At 48.0% G+C, this 17,467-nt stretch overlaps 1 protein-coding gene across 1 annotated transcript; it reads right to left on the reverse strand.

Annotated features, from left to right (window-relative positions):
- Nucleotides 1-224: 224 nt before the first annotated feature.
- LOC145947330 (uncharacterized) lies at nt 225-6,716 on the reverse strand. The gene is made up of 5 exons (XM_083057133.1): nt 6,599-6,716; nt 4,592-6,496; nt 3,721-4,364; nt 849-1,528; nt 225-321 (listed from the first exon to the last, which is right to left on the reverse strand). Exons 1-5 carry the CDS (start codon nt 6,714-6,716, stop codon nt 225-227), a joined length of 3,444 nt encoding a protein of 1,147 aa, XP_082913259.1.
- Between the last annotated feature and the right edge of the window lie 10,751 nt (nt 6,717-17,467).

Below are 17,467 nucleotides of genomic sequence, written 5' to 3' on the forward strand. Positions count from 1 at the left end.
GCTATAAAGGGAGAGCCGAGAGAGGGATCGAGGCTCTTTCTCCTGAAACCACCGACGCGTTCACGTCGCGGAGACAAGCGTGCAATTAACACGCAAAGCTTTTTCTTTTGTTTTAAGCGTAGAGAGTCAATTTATTTTTGTTTTGGAAGGGAGCGAGTATATATTTTATATTTTATTAAAATAAATATTTTATATTTATAATATAAAATCGAGTGCTCGTTTATTTATCCATAAACCGAAATCCTGTGCGTGGTGACGTCTTCGGTGAATCCTGGACAGGTCCTGACGCATAGACTGGAAGCTGCCACATCCTGGTGGTTTCTGAAACAATAATTAATACGATTAATTATTAACAACGTGTGTGACGCGAGTGTTGCGTCATTGCATACGACGAACAAAGGTGACAGTTGGATGACGTCTTCTTGTGCCTTTGTCTCTGACAAAGGAAGCTACGCAGTAGCAGCGAGCAGTGAAGCAGTAAAGGTGCTCATCTGCAGAAGGGGTTCTCATCCTGGGGATCCAAAGGTCTTGTCTGGAGACAAGGTAAACTAAGTAGCAGTGGTGATCATCTGGAGCAGGGGTTCTCATCCTGGGGATCCAGAGGTCTTGTCTGTGAACCAGGTAGACTACGCAGCAGCGGTACTCATCTGGTGAAGGGGTTCTCATTCCGGGGATCCAGAGATCTTGTCCGTAGTGTAGAGAAACGGACTGGCGACCGTGTTAAAGGTAGGAAAACTACCTAAACAACATAACTCCCGAACTCTCAAGACCCATCGTCCGGTCACACCCTCACCTCCTTTTGGCCTGCAAACACCTTTCTTAGGTTGACGGCCAGAATGTCCGCCAACCTAGTACTTTCTTTACCGGGAACCTCAAAAATGAGGGCTCCGGTAACTGCCCTCTTGCACTTAACCCCCGTGATGCCCATGGCATTGAGGTTCAGCTTCAGCCTTGCCTCCCTCATTGCCTCTTCGTAGCGGCCAGGAGGGCATGTGACCGTGACTACGGCCGTTTTTGGCTCCTTCCTGGCCTTTTGCTCCGAAGTGGGTATCACAGGGATTTTTCTCTTTCCTCCCTTAGCCGCGGCTTTGGCTGAGGCGGCGGCCTTTTGGGCCGCCTTTTTCTCGGCCATCGCCGCCTTCCTGCTCACGACAGTGGCCCAGGATGACTCTTGTTGAGTCCCCGGGCTTGTGGTGGTCTTCTGATCCTTCTTCCGCTGTTGTTGCTGTGCGGTATTCGTTACCGCGGCCGTCTTCCTTGTCGGTTGTTTCTGCTGTTGTTGCTGTTTGTTAACAGCAGCAGCAGTAACCGGCTCCCTTTTCCTCGCCTCTTCCTTCTTTCTCTGGGCCTGTGTGGCCACCCCTGGCTTGCCAGGATTGGCTGGCGGGTTGAGGATGGTCACGCCTTGGCCCTTCTCCTTTCCTTTCCCTTTCCCCTTGGCTGGGGTTGAAGCTGAAGGGGTTGCCTTGGTGCTGGGTTGCGGCAACGCCCTGCTCCCCTTCAGCTTCTTCTCCTTCCACTCGCCGGGCTAGTCTGGGGGACCCCAAGTCGCTTGTCTATTGCGCGCTCGATCAGCCCCTCCAGCCTAGCTCACATCCTTTCTTCCCTTCCTCTCTCCTCCTTGTGGTCCCGCGCCTGGCTGATTATTCCCGGCAGTTGGGCGCTATTAGCAGCGGGGTGGGGTGCGGATGACTCCTCCATCTCGACATCCTCCGCCACTGTTTCCTCCCTCTCGAGGGGGGCTGGGGGTTCCTCCATTAAATATGGACTAAATAACGCAATAAATAATAATAATGGAATATAGTGAAAGGCCAACTAACGAGCAAATAAACAGATATAATATAATATAATATATTCAATTAATCATGCTCTTAAAATTAATAACATGTAAATTCTTACTTAACATGTAGACGTTTCGACTTAGTCTTCCTCAGTACAAATTTTAACTTAAACAAACGCTTAAATAATATAATAATTAAAGTATATCAAACGACCATGACGAGCGAAATATCCATCAATATTTTAACATCGGTGTATTTTCTAAGAGGCACAGCAAGAATAACATTTCCCATTTTATCATTATGGAACGCTTTTGTTAGTAATGAGATTTTAAACTCATTCTTCGTTTGAAAGCGAGAAAGGATTTGTCCAAATAAAGGATTTGTCCGGGTACGGACCCGGAATACTTCCGGGCGGCTTGGGGAGGCACGCGGCGGCGAATCCGGAAGCTTCCGGATATCCGGATATCTCCGGGCATATCTCCTCGCCGTCCCGATACCCCTGGGATAGGGCACCAGTGAGGGAGACCACGTCTTCCCCACCGCTCGCCTCGCCAGAAGGGATCATCCCCCAATTGTGGGACGCCGCTTTACGCCGATGCCAGGCCGCGGGTGCCGGGAGACTATCCGACACCCCAGGCCCAGACACCGTCATACCCGGCACCCACGTCCCACCCGCATCACCACCGAAGTGATAATGCTTGGCCAGGTGCTGGTGTATCAGCACCGTGCAGTGCACCTGGCCAATCGTCACTGACCCTGCCCCAGAAACGTCCGGGCGGCCCAGCGACGGTGGTGGTCCCCCCGGGACACTGGGACGAGAGCAAGTCCTCCAACCAGCACCCGAAAACACTCCCCTCCTCGCCCCTCCCGACTCGAGCCCGAAACGTCCGGGTGGCCCGGGAGTGGCCGTCCCCGGGACGCTGGGATGAGAGCAAGCCCTCCACTAGCACCCGGAGACTCTATCTCCCGCCCCCCTAGCCTCTGGAAGAACACCCAGAGTCCAGGGAGCTGTTGTACCCAAGTTAGACTTAGGTACGGGTCACTCTGGCACCCTTCTCTCTACGAGATGGGTGAGCCCCCCCACTACGACAAGGTGGTGACCTACGGGGGGGGTGCCGAGGGGCTCTTCGCTCCCACTTCATGTGCCGTCCCTGGGATCAGCTGTTGAATGGAATATATAAGCTATACGCTTTGTAACACTCGCGGCAAGCTACCATTCCACGTGACTGTATGTGATCGCGAGCGGCTTGCGAATGCGAGGGCGTGATATATTACAGCAATGAGCGGATGAAATGAATAAAACAAAAAATAAAGTTTTTTGTCAAGAGCATGCTTCTTTTGCAAATGGAAGAAGAGCCTATGAGTTATGCTGACGAGGATACATAAGAAGGTAGTACTTGTCAAAGTCTAACCTCTATTCACTCGCCGTAGTTTCTCATTTCGCAGATTTTTGAACCGAATGCAGTTTACACTTTAGAGTGCTGATTGCGGACGCGATGAAGCGAGCGATGCTTAAAGGTGGAAGTTATTTGGCTTATATCAGCAAACATAAGCGGAACCTCAGGTGAGCTCGTTTCTAGGTTAGCTGCTAATGCGAGGTTTTTTTTTGTTGATGCGGTGCACCGAGTTGTTAGAGTTGTCCCGCCGGAGCGTCGGAGTCGTTTACTGGTAACAGCACGATTTTAACGATCGGGCGCTTCAACGTAGTGGCAGCGGTGCGCACCAGGACTACGCGGACGAGACCGTCGTCTCCCGGGTAAATCTGTGTGATTCGAGCTAGCGGCTAGCGGGCGGGTGGTGTATTTTCGTTTCGCACGAGACATAGACGACCAACTCACACTTCGTCGGTCGCGGTCCTACACTTTGACCGGGGGAGGAGGGAGTTGATGACTTCACTGGACCACCGCTCCCAGAAGTGGTCGCGCATACGTTGGAGAACCTGCCAACGTGTCAAGCGGCTTGGTGCTGAATCTAGTAGGCTCGGCTCTGGGAGGGCATTTAGCGCTGACCCGACGAGGAAGTGACCAGGCGTGAGCGCGGCTAGGTCGTCCGGATCATCTGATAGTGCCACGATGGGTCTCGAGTTGAGACACGCTTCGATTTGCGAGAGAAGAGTGCTCATCTCTTCATACGTGAGTGTGGCCTTGCCTATTACTCTACGGAGATGGTGCTTTACAGATTTCACGGTGGATTCCCACAGGCCACCGAAATGAGGAGCTGACGGGGGGTTAAAGTGCCACTGTATTTGGTCGTTGGTCAGTTGACTGGCGATCTGGAGCTGGGTGGATCCGCTAGCGGCGAAGAGAGCTCTGAGCTGATTGTCGGCTCCGACGAAATTAGTGCCGCAGTCGCTGTAGAGGTGGCGGCAAAGTCCTCGACGAGCTGTAAAACGTCTAAAGGCCGCCAGAAACGCATCGGCTGAATAATCCGATACTACCTCGAGGTGCGCAGCCTTCGTGCTGAGGCACACGAAGACAGCGATGAAGCCCTTGTATGAACGATGACCTCTACCCTTGGTCGTTCTCAGCAGTATTGGCCCAGCGTAGTCCACCCCGGTATGTAGAAAGGGCCTCGATGGGAGCACTCGTGGCGCAGGTGACGCAGCGATGTATCGCGGTCTTCACTAAAGACCGACCACGAGGGATTCAATACAACTGACGGAGAGAGCCAAGAGTGAGTTGAACGCCGCCGTGTAAGGTTCGCTGATGGGCCGCCTCGATGATTAGCCGGGTGAGATGTGACGCGCTGGGCAGTATCGCCGGATGCTTCTCATCAAAGTATAGCAGAAAATGTTTGAATCGCCCCCCGACTCTGAGAATGCCATGCGAATCTAGAAAGGGGTGCAGCCGGGTTATTGCAGGCCGAAAATCTCGTCAATTCGAGGGGTTCATTCACTTCTTGACGCTGAGCGACTGCGACGGAGCGCAACTGATGTCGCTCTTCCGGTAATTCGCCGTCGGTAGGTCGTTCAGGGGAGACCGGCCACGCGATATCGCTCTCCTGCAACCAGGGCGGCCCCTGACACCAGAGGGCATGCGTGACTAGGTCGCCTGGCGATATGCCTCGCGAGGCACAATCAGCCGGATTCGATGATCCTGGGAGATGATGCCACTGAGCTTCAGGTATCGTTGTCTGTATTTCAGAAACTCGATTCGCGACGTAGGTTTTCCAGTGCGTAGGATGGCCTCGGATCCAATCTAGGGCGATCGTTGAGTCCGACCACAGGTGTACAGGGGCGTGGTCGATTTCGAGGATCTTCCGAACGTGGGCTGCCAAACGTACGAGTAGAGTCGACGCGCACAGTTCTAGCCGAGGTAAGGTAACCTGTTTTAACGGCGCGACCTTGGTTTTTGACATGATTAGTCTAACTATTTGTTGGTTGCAGATGGTCGTCCGCACGTAGACAACGGCGGCGTACGCTCGCTCGGACGCATCTGCGAAGCCGTGGAGTTCGACGGAGGCATCCGCAGGTCCCAAAGGCACGTAGCGCGGAACGCAGATTTCCTCCAGGTGCGTAAGATTCTCCTGGAAGCATGGCCATAATTGGGCACTGTTGTCATCTAGCGGGGCGTCCCAGTCGATACCCTGCAGCCATGTCGATTGAAACATAATCTTCGCCCGAACAATCGCCGGAGCCAACCAGCCGAGCGGGTCGAACAGGCGAGATTTCAACGATAGAACTGATCTTTTGGTGATGATAGACATGTTTAGAGCCTTGGTAGCAAATGAGAACCCGTCGAAGTTCGGATGCCAGCGGAGACCCAGCATGGTGTGGGTATCCTGAGGTTTCCAGGAAGGCAATTCCCTCTGCAACCGGTGGTCCGGCGTAAAATCAGAAAGGAGGCTAGGGTCGTTAGACGACCACTTTCTGAGTGGAAACCCGCCCGCCATGCACAGACTCGACAGCTGATCGCGAATGTCCCTTGCTTCGGACAGGGAAGCGGCTCCCGTGAGGACGTCATCCATATAGACATCTCTTCGTAGTATTGCGGAGGCTTCTGGAAAGCGAGCGACTTCGTCATCGGCTAGCTGACGTAGAGTGCGCATGGCAAGGTACGGGGCGCAAGTTAATCCATAAGTTACCGTGTTTAGAACATACTCTTGCATCTCAGCTTGGCCCTCGTTTCTCCACAGGATCTGTTGCAGAGGCCGGCCAGCAGGATCGACGAGGATCTGCCGGAACATCTTTTCGATGTCGGCAGTTAGCACGTACCGATGAATTCGCCAGCGCAGCACCACGTCCGCCAATGATGGGAGAAGGTTCGGGCCAGCTCGAAGGTGACGATTAAGACTCTCACCGGACGTAACCGTTGACGATTCGTTGAAGACAACGCGAAGTCTGGTTGTGGAACTAATCGCGCGCATCACACCGTGGTGAGGAAGAAAGCATGATGGTTCGGTTCCCCGACGTGGCGAAGTAGCAGGGGACATGTGTCCCAATGATGCGTATTCGCTCATAAAGGCCACATACAGCTCACGCAACGGGTCATCACGAGCGAATCGCCGCTCCATCTGACCGAGCAATCGAGCCGCAGAGCGCCTTGTTTCCATCAGATCCGGTAGCGGCGGTATAACCGGAAGCCTCACCACGTATCGCCCATTTTCTTGGCGGTAATGGGTGCGGACGAAGTGCTCTTCAGTTTCCTGCTCCTCCTTGGAGTGGGGAATTTCCGGAACGATCCCTTCCTCCTGAAGCCAGAACCGCTGGACCATACCTGGCAAATCGTCATCCTTGCTACAGTGGTAAGTCCGAAGATGCTGACATGGGTTGGAGCTCCCGACGGCTCCCGACGGCTCCCGACAGGATCCATCCTAACGTTGTCCTTTGTGCCACAGGTTCCTGAAGAGCACCTCGACGGAGTCCTTGCTGGAGGATTTCGGCATACACTTCTGCTCCAAGCAGAAGTTCAATTGGATCTGACGCCAGGAATTCATGGTCTGCCAACACTAGGTCGTGAGTATGCCGTCAAGCCTGAGTGTCTGTTTGATTGCCGCCGTTGTATAATGTGAGGCGAGGAAGAATTACGCCCGCCATCTTATCGAGGTTCCGCCCTTGCGTGGAGCGATTTCGAGATTGACTTGGCCTCGAGCGACGTCGGTTAATTTCCCACCGACTCCGTAAACGGAGACCGATGCAGGTAAGCGAGAGAGTTTTAGCCGTTGCGCGAGAGACTCGGCTACAATGGATATTTCTGAGCCCTGATCGATCAGTGCGCGAGCGAACTGCCAGGAAGTATCGATCGATTACGCGAACTCGCGCGGTAGCGAGGAGCACAGGAGGCGTGGGTCGGGACACTCGGAAAGCGGAGTGCGACGTCTTCACTACATCATTCGCGGAGCACGCGTCGTGGAGTGTAGTGTGGTGTCGAGCGCCACACGAGAAGCAAGTCCTTTTGGAGGAACACTCATTTAATTTATGTCGACCGAGACAGTTCAAGCAGAGGTTATTGGAGTCGACGTGTCACTTTCTCTCGACGGCAGACTTCCCCTTGTAATCAGGACAAAACATGATATAATGATCTTGATGGCACAAGGAACAGCGGCTTCGTTTACTGTCAGATTTACGATCGTGTTGCATATGTCCTTGATGACTCGTGTTCGTACTCGCCTTCGCGGTACCGGACTCGACCTTCGACGGTTGTAACGTCTCGAGTGTTTGTAATCTTTGATCTAAGAATTGTCGCAGCGCGACGTACTTGGCCGGCTCGCTCGTTTTGCTAATCGCCGTCTCCCACTCGCGACGCGATCGCGAATCAAGAAGTTCGATAATAAGATGGACGAATAGATCTTCTCCTTGTGTCACCTGTCGCTCTATGCTCTCGAGGGAGCCGACGGTGCTCATAACGGTATGCAAAAGTTTGCGAAGATCGCTAGCTGACTCACCCTTTAGTTTTTGTAAGGACTTAAACCTGGACAGATATGAGCGCACTAGCAGTCGTTTGTTCTCATAATGTTCCGTCAGGATCTGCCAAGCTCGGTCGAAGTTTTCACTCGTGGTTGGAAGGCTTCGAATTAGCAGGTCCGCTTCTCCCTTCAGGCACGTCTTCAAATAATGAAGTTTTTCCACAGGTTTAGCGGAAGGGTCCCGGCCGATGAGAGATTGGAAGAGATCCCTGAAGGCAGGCCAATCCTCATATTTACCCGTAAAGTGGGGTAGCTGGATACGCGGGAGCGTGGTGCGCGGTGTTGCTGCGGCTTGGTGCTGTGGAGGTACTGCAGTAGCTGCACGCTCCTTGGCTTGAAGGTCGTGCTGCAGATCCAACAACATGCCTTTATTCAGCAGGAAAGTCTCCTCGGCGAGGGCCGGTATGTCTTGCTTCATATAGACGTCATTCTTGACCTGATCCAGATGCTCCAGGAGATCGTCGTGGGCGTCAAATTTGGTCCAGTTCTTCTTAAGGGACTGAAGCCGCGCTTCAACAGCTCCAAAAGTAATCTTCGCGGAGCCTAGTTTCATCAAGTTGTCGTGCGCGCGTGAGATTTTCCCATACAGGGCGGTGGCAGAGGCCACGATCGTTTTCAAGTCAGTATCCATTTGTCTTCTCAATTTTAGGAGGATGCTCTCAGAAGCACTGGGGAAGCTCCCCTACGTAGAGGACCGGTTTGGTTCACAAGAAAAAAACGAATCCGGCTCGAAGGACCAACTTTATGTTTGCGAGAGAAGACTGTAAGGATAAGGATTGGACGAAACCCGGCACAGAATGAAGATTTCCTTTTGCGACAACACAATTCTTTAATGAACATAAAAGATATACACTTTTGAAAGTTAGTTTAAACTTGAATCCCGCTAGCAACGGATTTCAATCTTTATATATCGACGAGGCATTCTTTTGATTCTCCTTCTGAAAGGATCGAGAGAGACTGTTTTTAACAACTCGGATTATCTATATCTTAAACTCTCCGGGTCTCCGTTTATTACAAAAAAAGGTTGATCCTTACAAAGGGCATCGATTATTTTTAAAGGATTATCGCAAAATCATCGTGTAACGGCAGCCTGTTATTGGGCGCCATGTAGAGAGGGACGCGTTGCGTGCTTTGCGTGCTTTGCGCGAATCGGTCTATCGCGCATGGTGCCTCTCCGCGAGCCAATTATGAGAGCGAGCGGGAATCTCTTTAGATATATTTTTCGATGTTCGCGAACATTCAATTATATTTAATCATATCAATTCTTTCTTAATTGTACTCTATTATTATATTTTTCGCCAATAGATTTAGATTTAGATATGCCTTTATTGATTCCCCAAAGGGGTTACAATTCATTGCCTCTCTTAGCGTACATTTATCTCTTATCCTACCTTATTCTACTTACTTATTCTATTTACACTCTACTTATATTACTTATCCTACTCTTTTCTTAGCCTGCCTATACACACACGCTATAACCCTTCTCTATCTTAGCCTAGTTTGGACCTCCGCTTCCGGTTTTCCTCGTGCCATTCCGTTTCTCTCCTTTTCTCAGCTCTTCCCCTCCTCTCACTCTCTCTCTCTCTCTCTCTCTCTCCCTCTCCTCTATCCCTCCCCCCTTCCTTTCAACACTTCTTTCATCCATTCTTCCCCTTTCCCTTCCTCTCCTAATATTCTTTCTACTGCCTCTTGCCAACTTTCTTCCTTCCCTTCATCTCCTCTCCCACATCCTTTCCATACATGTTCCCATGTCTCTCTCTCTCTACCGCATATTCTGCATTCCTTTTTCTCCTCACTTTCCCAATACCTGCTTTCTCTTATTTCATTGCCTAACCTGAATCTTGTCACCCTTCCCCATCTCATCTCCGACCATCCCTTTTTCAGGTACTCTGGTTCCCTCACTCCTTATTCTCTTATACCATTTATTAAATTTCGATTCTTCTAATTTTTCCCTCCTTTCCTCCCTCTGGCCCTCCTTCTCTTTCCTTTCTACTATTTCATACCCTATCATTCCTTCCCCTCCTTCCCTTTTCCACGCTAATTCTTCTAAACCTTTTCTTTTGAAAAATTCCTCCCTTTCCTTTTCCCAGTCTGATATCCTTCTACCCTTCTCTATCCTTTTCTTAATTTCTTCCAAACACTCCTTCGCCAACTTACCTCCTTTTCCTTCCTCTAATTTCTTCTCGAAGTTCCATGCCCTTCTCGCTGCTCTACCTCTAAGTTTATTCCTCTTTAGTTCTTCCCTTACCATATATCCGGGTGTACTCCTATCTACTCCTAGTATCCATTTTAAAAATCTTTCTTCTACTCTTTCTATTTTTTCCCTTTCCTTCCATCCCCAAATCTCGGCTCCGTAACTTAACACCGTCCAGACCAGCGCATCAAACAACCATATCCTTTTTCTTACGTCTTTCCCAAATTTCCTTTTCCCTATGCTCCACACTTGTCCCATAATTCTCATTGCCTTTCTTACTCTGTCTTTTATGTGTCCCTCTTGTCTGCCATTCGATTGAAAAACATATCCTAAGTATTTTATCTCTTTAACCTCTTCTATCTCCTTCCCTTTCCACATCCACCATATTCTTTTTCTTCTACCCCCTCCCTTTCTAAATACCATTATCTTTGTTTTCATCACATTCACCTCCAGCCTCTTTTTATCAATGTATCTTTCCATTCTTGCTAACATTGCCTTCATCCCATCTTTCTCTTCCGCCAATAGTACCATATCGTCCGCATATGCCATCGAATATATCTTCCCTTCTTCCAGTTTAACCCCTCCCCATCTCCCCCTAGCCATATCCTCTTCCAAGTCTGCAATCACAATATTAAATAACAACGGACTTAACGGACATCCCTGTCTTACTCCTCTCCCCGTCCAAAATTCTCCACCTACCTCTTCTCCTATCCTTATTCTACTCTTTGTCTCCCTTAATATCTCCTCTATTCTCTCTATCAACCCCTCTCTAAACCCTCTCTCCCTTAGAGTTCTTATTAGCACCTCCCTGTCTACCGAATCAAAGGCTGCTTTTAAGTCTATAAACACGCTTATCATCTTCTTTTTCCCCTGTAAATCTGCCTTTGCGCTAAATAATTCAATACATATGCATTGTCCATTATCCCCTTTCCCTTTCTAAAACCTGTCTGATTTTCCGGTATTATCCCCTTTTCTTCTACTTCTTCCCTTAACCTTTCCGTCAGAATCGATGTGTATATCTTATACAGCGTCGACATGAGTGTAACTCCCTGTAGTCCGTAACCTTATCTCCTTCCCCTTTTTTCACTATCGGCGCTATTATCCCTTCCTTCCATCCCTCTGGCCACCCCTCTCCCCTCCATACTCTATTACAAATCTCCCAGGCCCATTTTCTTATTTCTTCTCCTCCATATCTCCAGACCTCATTTGGTATTCCGTCTAAGCCTACTGCCTTATTTAACTTTAATTTATTTATAACTTTGTTAACTTCCTCCCATTTTATGTCTCTTTCCTGTCCTCTTCTATTTCCTCTCTCTTTTCCTTTCAGAACTCTCTCCTCTACCCCTCCTAACAGTTCCATAAAATGTTCCTTCCATTCCCTCATCTGTATCCCTTCTTCTATTCCTCTCGTTTTCCTCCTCTCCCTGTTTACTATCTCCCATACCTTGCTTTCTGTTCTCGCTTCTCCTGCCTCCCTTATTAATCTTTCTCCCTCCTCCTTCTTTTTCCTTTCACACATCTCCCTATACTTTCTCTATTCTTCTCTATAACTTCCCCACCCTTCTACCCCTTTCCTCTCTCTTCTCAACTTCTGTCTCACTTTTTTCTTCTCCTCCTCACATTCCTTATCCCACCATCCCTCTCTCTTTCTCTTTCTTCTATCATCTCCTTTCCCACACTCTTCTAAAGCTTTCTTTATTCTTTCATTCATTTTCTCTATTTCTTCTCCCACCCCCCTTTCGTTCTCTCCTATGTCTATCCCTCCTATTTCCCTCCTTAATTTCTCTCTCCCTTTCTCATCCCATATCCCCCTTTTGCCCCCTTGCCTTTTACTCTTTCCCTTTTCCCATTTACCTTCTTCCCTTATCCAACAAATTACTGGGTGATGATCCGAGTCAATATCCTCTCCTATTTCTAGTCTTTCTATTCTTTCCCGTAGTCCTTCATTACCTAATATATAATCTATCACCGTATTTCCTCTACTTCCCGTATACGTTATAACCGATAAATTTAATTATAATTATCGTTATTTTCGCGGAGATTCCTTCGACACGATCTCTCGGAGCATTCGGGCCATCGAGCGTGCGGGTTTAATAATCAAAACTCTATCTAACTGGAATGGGCGCCAGGTACGGGAAACCGTACCGCTACTCACCGGAACTCCGCGGCGCGGTCGCCGCGTCCGTCTCGAATCCGGCACGCTCGATCCAATACCCGCCAAGAGATCGCGACGATCAAGGGCGCGGCAGCTCGGCCGACGGCAAGGGTTCGCTTTGCGACAGCGAAAGAAGGGGAATAACAGGGCAAAGTTGCTGGGTTTTCATGAGTATATTTACGCAAGTAAAAGAAAGTAAATAATAAGAAAGAGTATTAAAAACATGAGTACTAATAAAAACCAGAACAATACAAATTCAATATATGATATAATGACAAACAGACATTCGGTCGACATAGGAGACCGTTGAATATAATTTGACATAAGTACTATTATTCGAGTCACCTCGGGATATTCACATACGGATATCGTCGTAGTAGAAACACGCGTAAGCCGCTTGCACCGCCCGAAATTCGATACTATAAAACTTAAGGTCGCACGCCGGGATATCAACGTCCACGCGCCGCGCACGTGATCCGCTCAGTCGTTGCTACCCGCGTGAGTATCGAATCCGGGACTTCTCGCTCGCGCTAATTACAACCGAACGGAGGGTCAGGTCCATTTCGCATACCGCCCTTCGTTCATTATACGCTAAACAAGTTCCAAAGTACCCGCGCAAAATACGAATTTACGAGCTCACCGATCTTACGAATTATATACGACAGCTAACGGGAAACATGTAATCGCGATACACAATATGAACCGTACAAATTTTCCAACCTCAGAGCTCGGACTGTGGGCTAGCCGAAAAGAGAGAGATTTTCGCGGAACAAGGGGGTTCGAACGAGTCGTCACTCCGGTGGCCGTCACAAAAGGTACCCCGAGATTCTATGACGTGGCGTCAGCCGCCATTTCGGCAACCATTTCGGCAACTACTTCGAATAGGCTCTATTTCCTCGGTGCGACTCGCTCGAACAATCTACCTTCTGTATGGGTCGGGGATGGCGACGACGTCTCACCAGCTTTTGTCCCTTGCGACGTCACTCTCGCTTTTATCTCGTTTGGACGTTTCCTTCGTTTCGACAGGACCTCTGCTCACTCACGAGTCTCGCCCGACAGTGACGAGCGGAAGTCTCGCCGGAGACACGCTGGCGCCGTATCGCCGAACTAGGCCGCTCGGGGCGCTCCCGTAATCAGGGCCGTGAGGCGGCCCGGAGGATCCCCGCGGTCGTTGCGGCGGCCCTTCGCTTCCGCGCTCTTTTCTTTTCCGGGGTCGTTCCTCCATTCCCGTAGGATACGGGCGGGAAAATCTTGCGGCAGCTTACGGGGGGCCCGATTCCGGTCGCCTTGGACACCGGATGTCGTCCGCCGCGAGTCCTTAATCGATCGTGGATCGCATCCGGGTCCGGGCGCCGGGCATGCCATCGGGTTCCTTGCCGTAACTCCGTGACGGGGCTCCTGCGCACTTCTCGCGCGGAGTGGCCTTCCCCTTTTCCTCAGCTCTCGATCCCTAGGGAAGAGGAGATGGATATCAATTTTACGTGGCAACTACTGTCCCGAAAAGTATTTAAGGTCATGATAGTTTAATAGCGATCTCACCTAGCGTGTTCCGTAAGGCGTGGCCTCCCCTCGTCCTGTTTCTTCCCCTTATGCCGCTTTTCCTCCGGATGAGATGTCGTCGCTTCTCCCTCGACCTTCGCTAATTTCGCTAATAGCTGCTGCAGCAATCGCCAGAAATCTTAACAGCTACGGCAGCACGCAATCGAAACGCACAGCGGCGGAATCGCGTCCGATTCCGCGCTCGAATCGCTCTCTCTCTTTCTTATTTTAGAGAGAGCAGAGGTCCCAAAATCACCCCCGGGCGGGTCTGGCGACCCTTGTGACGGACAAGTTACCCGAACGAAACTGTCACGTCACAACGTGTATTCTCCATCTTCATCTCCCTTTACATTCCCGTTTAAAATGCTCCATCCCGTTTCTTCTAGCACCTCCACTAACCTCCTCCCTTCCCTATTGCTTTTCTTGTCTTTAGAATTCCTAGTCTTCATCGTTCCTTCTTCCTCCCCCATATTTACCTTTCCCCCCAATTCTCCAGTCCTCGCATTAAAATCTCCTATTATTATTCTCTTACCTTCCTCCTCTCTTTTTTCCAACCATTTCTTTAATCCCTCTATCTTTTTCTCTAAATCTTCATTAACATATACCCCCACTATTCTCCATTCCTCCTTTCCCACTTTCCACTTTGCCGTCATCATCTCCTCTTCTCTTATTTCGATTTCTCCCACTTCTATTTCCCCCTTCCTTTTTATCCCCATTATCATCCCCCCATTGCTCTCCCTTTTTTGTTCTTCCTACTCGCGTATTGTATTCCCCACTTAAAACCCTTCGGTAACCAACTTTTAACTTTCTTCCATCCTTTCTCCTCCACCCATGTTTCCATAAGGACTATAATATCCCATTCTCTTTTCCTTTCTTTCCCCCTCCCTCACCTCTCCTTCTTCTCCTCTGTTTCTCCCTCCCTCCTTTCCTCTCCCTATTGTTATCTCCTTCTCCACTTCCTTCTCCTTTAATCCCCCTGTTTATCCCTTCTCATCCCTAAATTCTTCACTTCTCCTTCCTCATTCTTCAAAACTTCCTCTCCCTCGCTCCATTTCCACCATTTACCGTCTATTTGTAGTCCCCCCAAGCCTATCCGTACTCTCCTGCCCTCCCCTTCCTCTCTCCTAGCCATCTCTCTTAACTTCCATCTAATCTTTCTTTCCTCCCATGTTAAATCCTCTTCTATCCTTTCCTCTCTCCCTCTCAGCTTTTTCTTATTCTCCATCACTTGTCTTTTCTGCTCAATGCTCCTCAATGTCACTACCGCCATTCCCCTCTCTCCCTCCCTTGTTATCCCTACCTTCCTAATATTCTCTATTTTTATGTCTACTCCTAATTTTTCTATTACCTTTTCTACCCCCCTTCTTACCCCCCCCTTTCCATTTCCACTCTCCTAATTACTATATTTTTCTTTCTATCCTCTCTTTCCTTCCATTCTATCTTCCTCTCTATTATCCTTATTCTTGATTCTGCCCCACCTTCTCTCCCCTTTCCCATTTCGTTCTTCCCCCCCTTCTATTTCCCTCTCTTCACCCTCCTTCATCAACTTTTCTAATTTTCTTTCCAAGTTTTTGATTGTTTCTCTCATCTCCCTTCTCTCTTCCTCCCATTTTTTCTCCCTCTCTCTAAACTCTTCCCTTATCTTTTTCATTTCCCCTAACATTCCTTCCCCCTGTCTTGTTATATTATCTTTTATTCCTTTTATATCCTCCCTTATCTCTTCTCCTAAAATTTTTATCCCTGTCGCTATGTCTTTTCTCACTTCCTCTCTCAATTTCCTCTCCCATTCCTCCCCCTTTCCCTCCTCCCTCTGCGGCGATCACCATACTATTTTGCTAGATCTGAAAACACTCTCCTCCCCGTTCCCACTCTCAGCTCTATCCCTCTTTTTCTTCAGATATTCTGTTATATCTCCTGCACTACCTTTCCTTTCCTTTGGCTGCTTTATCCCTCCTATATCCATCCTACCTATCTCTCTACTACTTATTTCCCTTCTCTGACTTTTTATTCTATGACTTTATTTTCCCTTCTATCTATTTTCTTTGCTCCGTGCCTGTCACTGTTGGCGCTGCTGTCGCTCCGCCTCGCGCTACCATTCTATGCTCCGTGCTCTCTCTCTCTCAGCTGTCCCAACCTCTTATTATCTTTTTCACCCCTTCACCTACCCTCTCCCACTCCACCATCACTCTCTCATACACTCTCTCACCTCCACTCTCACCCACACACACCTCTCTTCTTCCACTCCTCTAGATCGCTCCTCTTTCACCTTTAATCGCCTCTTCCACATACACACGTGTCACGCTTAACAAACCGGAAACGGAAGTCCTATTTTTCGCCAATATTTAATTCTATTTTTTTTGTTTGTAATAAACTTCATCATTTAGTTTTGCTTAACTAAATCGCGTACTGCTTTTCTTTAGTACTGTCAAATTAAACGTCTGTGTCGTCATTTCTGTGTCCCTCATAATTTCGCTAGAGTAATTTCGGCAACCACACCCTGCCCCTTTGCCATTAGGCGAGCTAGTCAGCCCGTAGCGGGATTCCCGGCCAAAATTTTGCGTTTGTTTCGCGATTTGTGGTTTGACGCGTGAAAGACCGCGTCTGACGCCCAAAACTAGTCTCTCGCGAATATCACGGCTGGCGTTCTGCTGCGGTACGCGCGGAACGACCACGATCTTAGTTCCCGCCGCGTGAAACATTAAAAACCCCTGTGTTTTGATGACGGCCAAGATCCGTTCTTCCGACTCTTAGTCGAGTCGGAAGAAAAAGTCGTCGCAATATATATGTATATATATATATTTAGATATATTATTTATTATTTATTCATTCATACTTACGTTGCAATGTAGTAGTAACATCATCTTTTGATACTGTGTGTTGAAGCTATGGATTATCCACAGCCACTATTGCAGGCTGTGATTTCACTGTAAAAAAAGTATATATATATATATGTATATATTTATATATTTAGATATATTATTTATTATTTATTCATTCATACTTACGTTGCAATGTAGTAGTAACATCATCTTTTGGTACTGTGTGTTGATGCTGTAGATTGTCCACAGCCACTATTACAGGCTGTGATTGCTGTTGCTTATTATTATTAACCTTGTCAGCCATCACTGCAGGCTGTGATGGTTGTCTGGCCAAAGCAGCAGCCAGTTGCCGCTGCAAGTCCTGCATTTCCGCCTTTAACATCACATTTTCCAATGCAACATTAAGTTGCTCATCACTACTATCAGTCTAAAAAAAAAACATTAGTATCCCGATCTCTCTCTCTCTCTCTCTCTCTCTCTCTCTCTCTCTCTCTTTCTCTCTCTTAGGGCCACTTCGACCAACTCCGATTAACTTTAATCGACGATTAAATTACCCTATAAAAACTTACCTTAAAAAAAAAGGTAAAAAAAGGCGCCTAGTATGGGCACGCCAGTAATGAAAAATTACCCATTGCAAACCCATGTGTAGAATCGTATGAAAAATCAGTCATTGCAAACCCATGTAGAATTGTAATATAAAAAATTACCTATTGCAAACCCATGTAGAATCATATGAAAAATTATCCATTGCAAACCCATGTAGATCGTACTACAAAAGTAATAATATAAAAAAAAATTGCGCGCCAAGTGAAAGTAGAAACTTTTGTACTAGTGGAAAATTTAAGTTGCAAACCTATAGAGTCGTATAATGAACCAGTGAAAAATTTAAGTTGCAAACCCATGTAGAAAAGTATAAAAATTAAAAAATTATTAAAATTAATACAAATAAAAAAAAATTAAAAAAGTTTAATTTAAAAAACTAGGCATTGCTAAATTTCAAAATTAATTTTAGCATATTGTTTAATTTAGCAGTGCCTAGTTTTTTTAATTAAAATTTTTTAATTTTTTTTTATTT

This window comes from Prenolepis imparis, unplaced genomic scaffold (assembly GCF_030444845.1).
Source record: "Prenolepis imparis isolate NDT839.2.m4 unplaced genomic scaffold, iyPreImpa1.0 SCAF_66, whole genome shotgun sequence".
Lineage (NCBI taxonomy): Eukaryota > Metazoa > Arthropoda > Insecta > Hymenoptera > Formicidae > Prenolepis > Prenolepis imparis.

Excerpts from the sequence above, each read along its gene's own strand:
- LOC145947330 (XM_083057133.1), bottom strand. The coding sequence starts at position 6,716 with ATGAATTCCTGGCGTCAGATCCAATTGAACTTCTGCTTGGAGCAGAAG. Across the intron at positions 4,365-4,591 it reads ATTCGCATGGCATTCTCAGA|TGCTCCCATCGAGGCCCTTT; the intron begins GTCGGGGGGCGA and ends CTGCGCCACGAG. Across the intron at positions 322-848 it reads CCCGGTAAAGAAAGTACTAG|AAACCACCAGGATGTGGCAG; the intron begins GTTGGCGGACAT and ends TTATTGTTTCAG.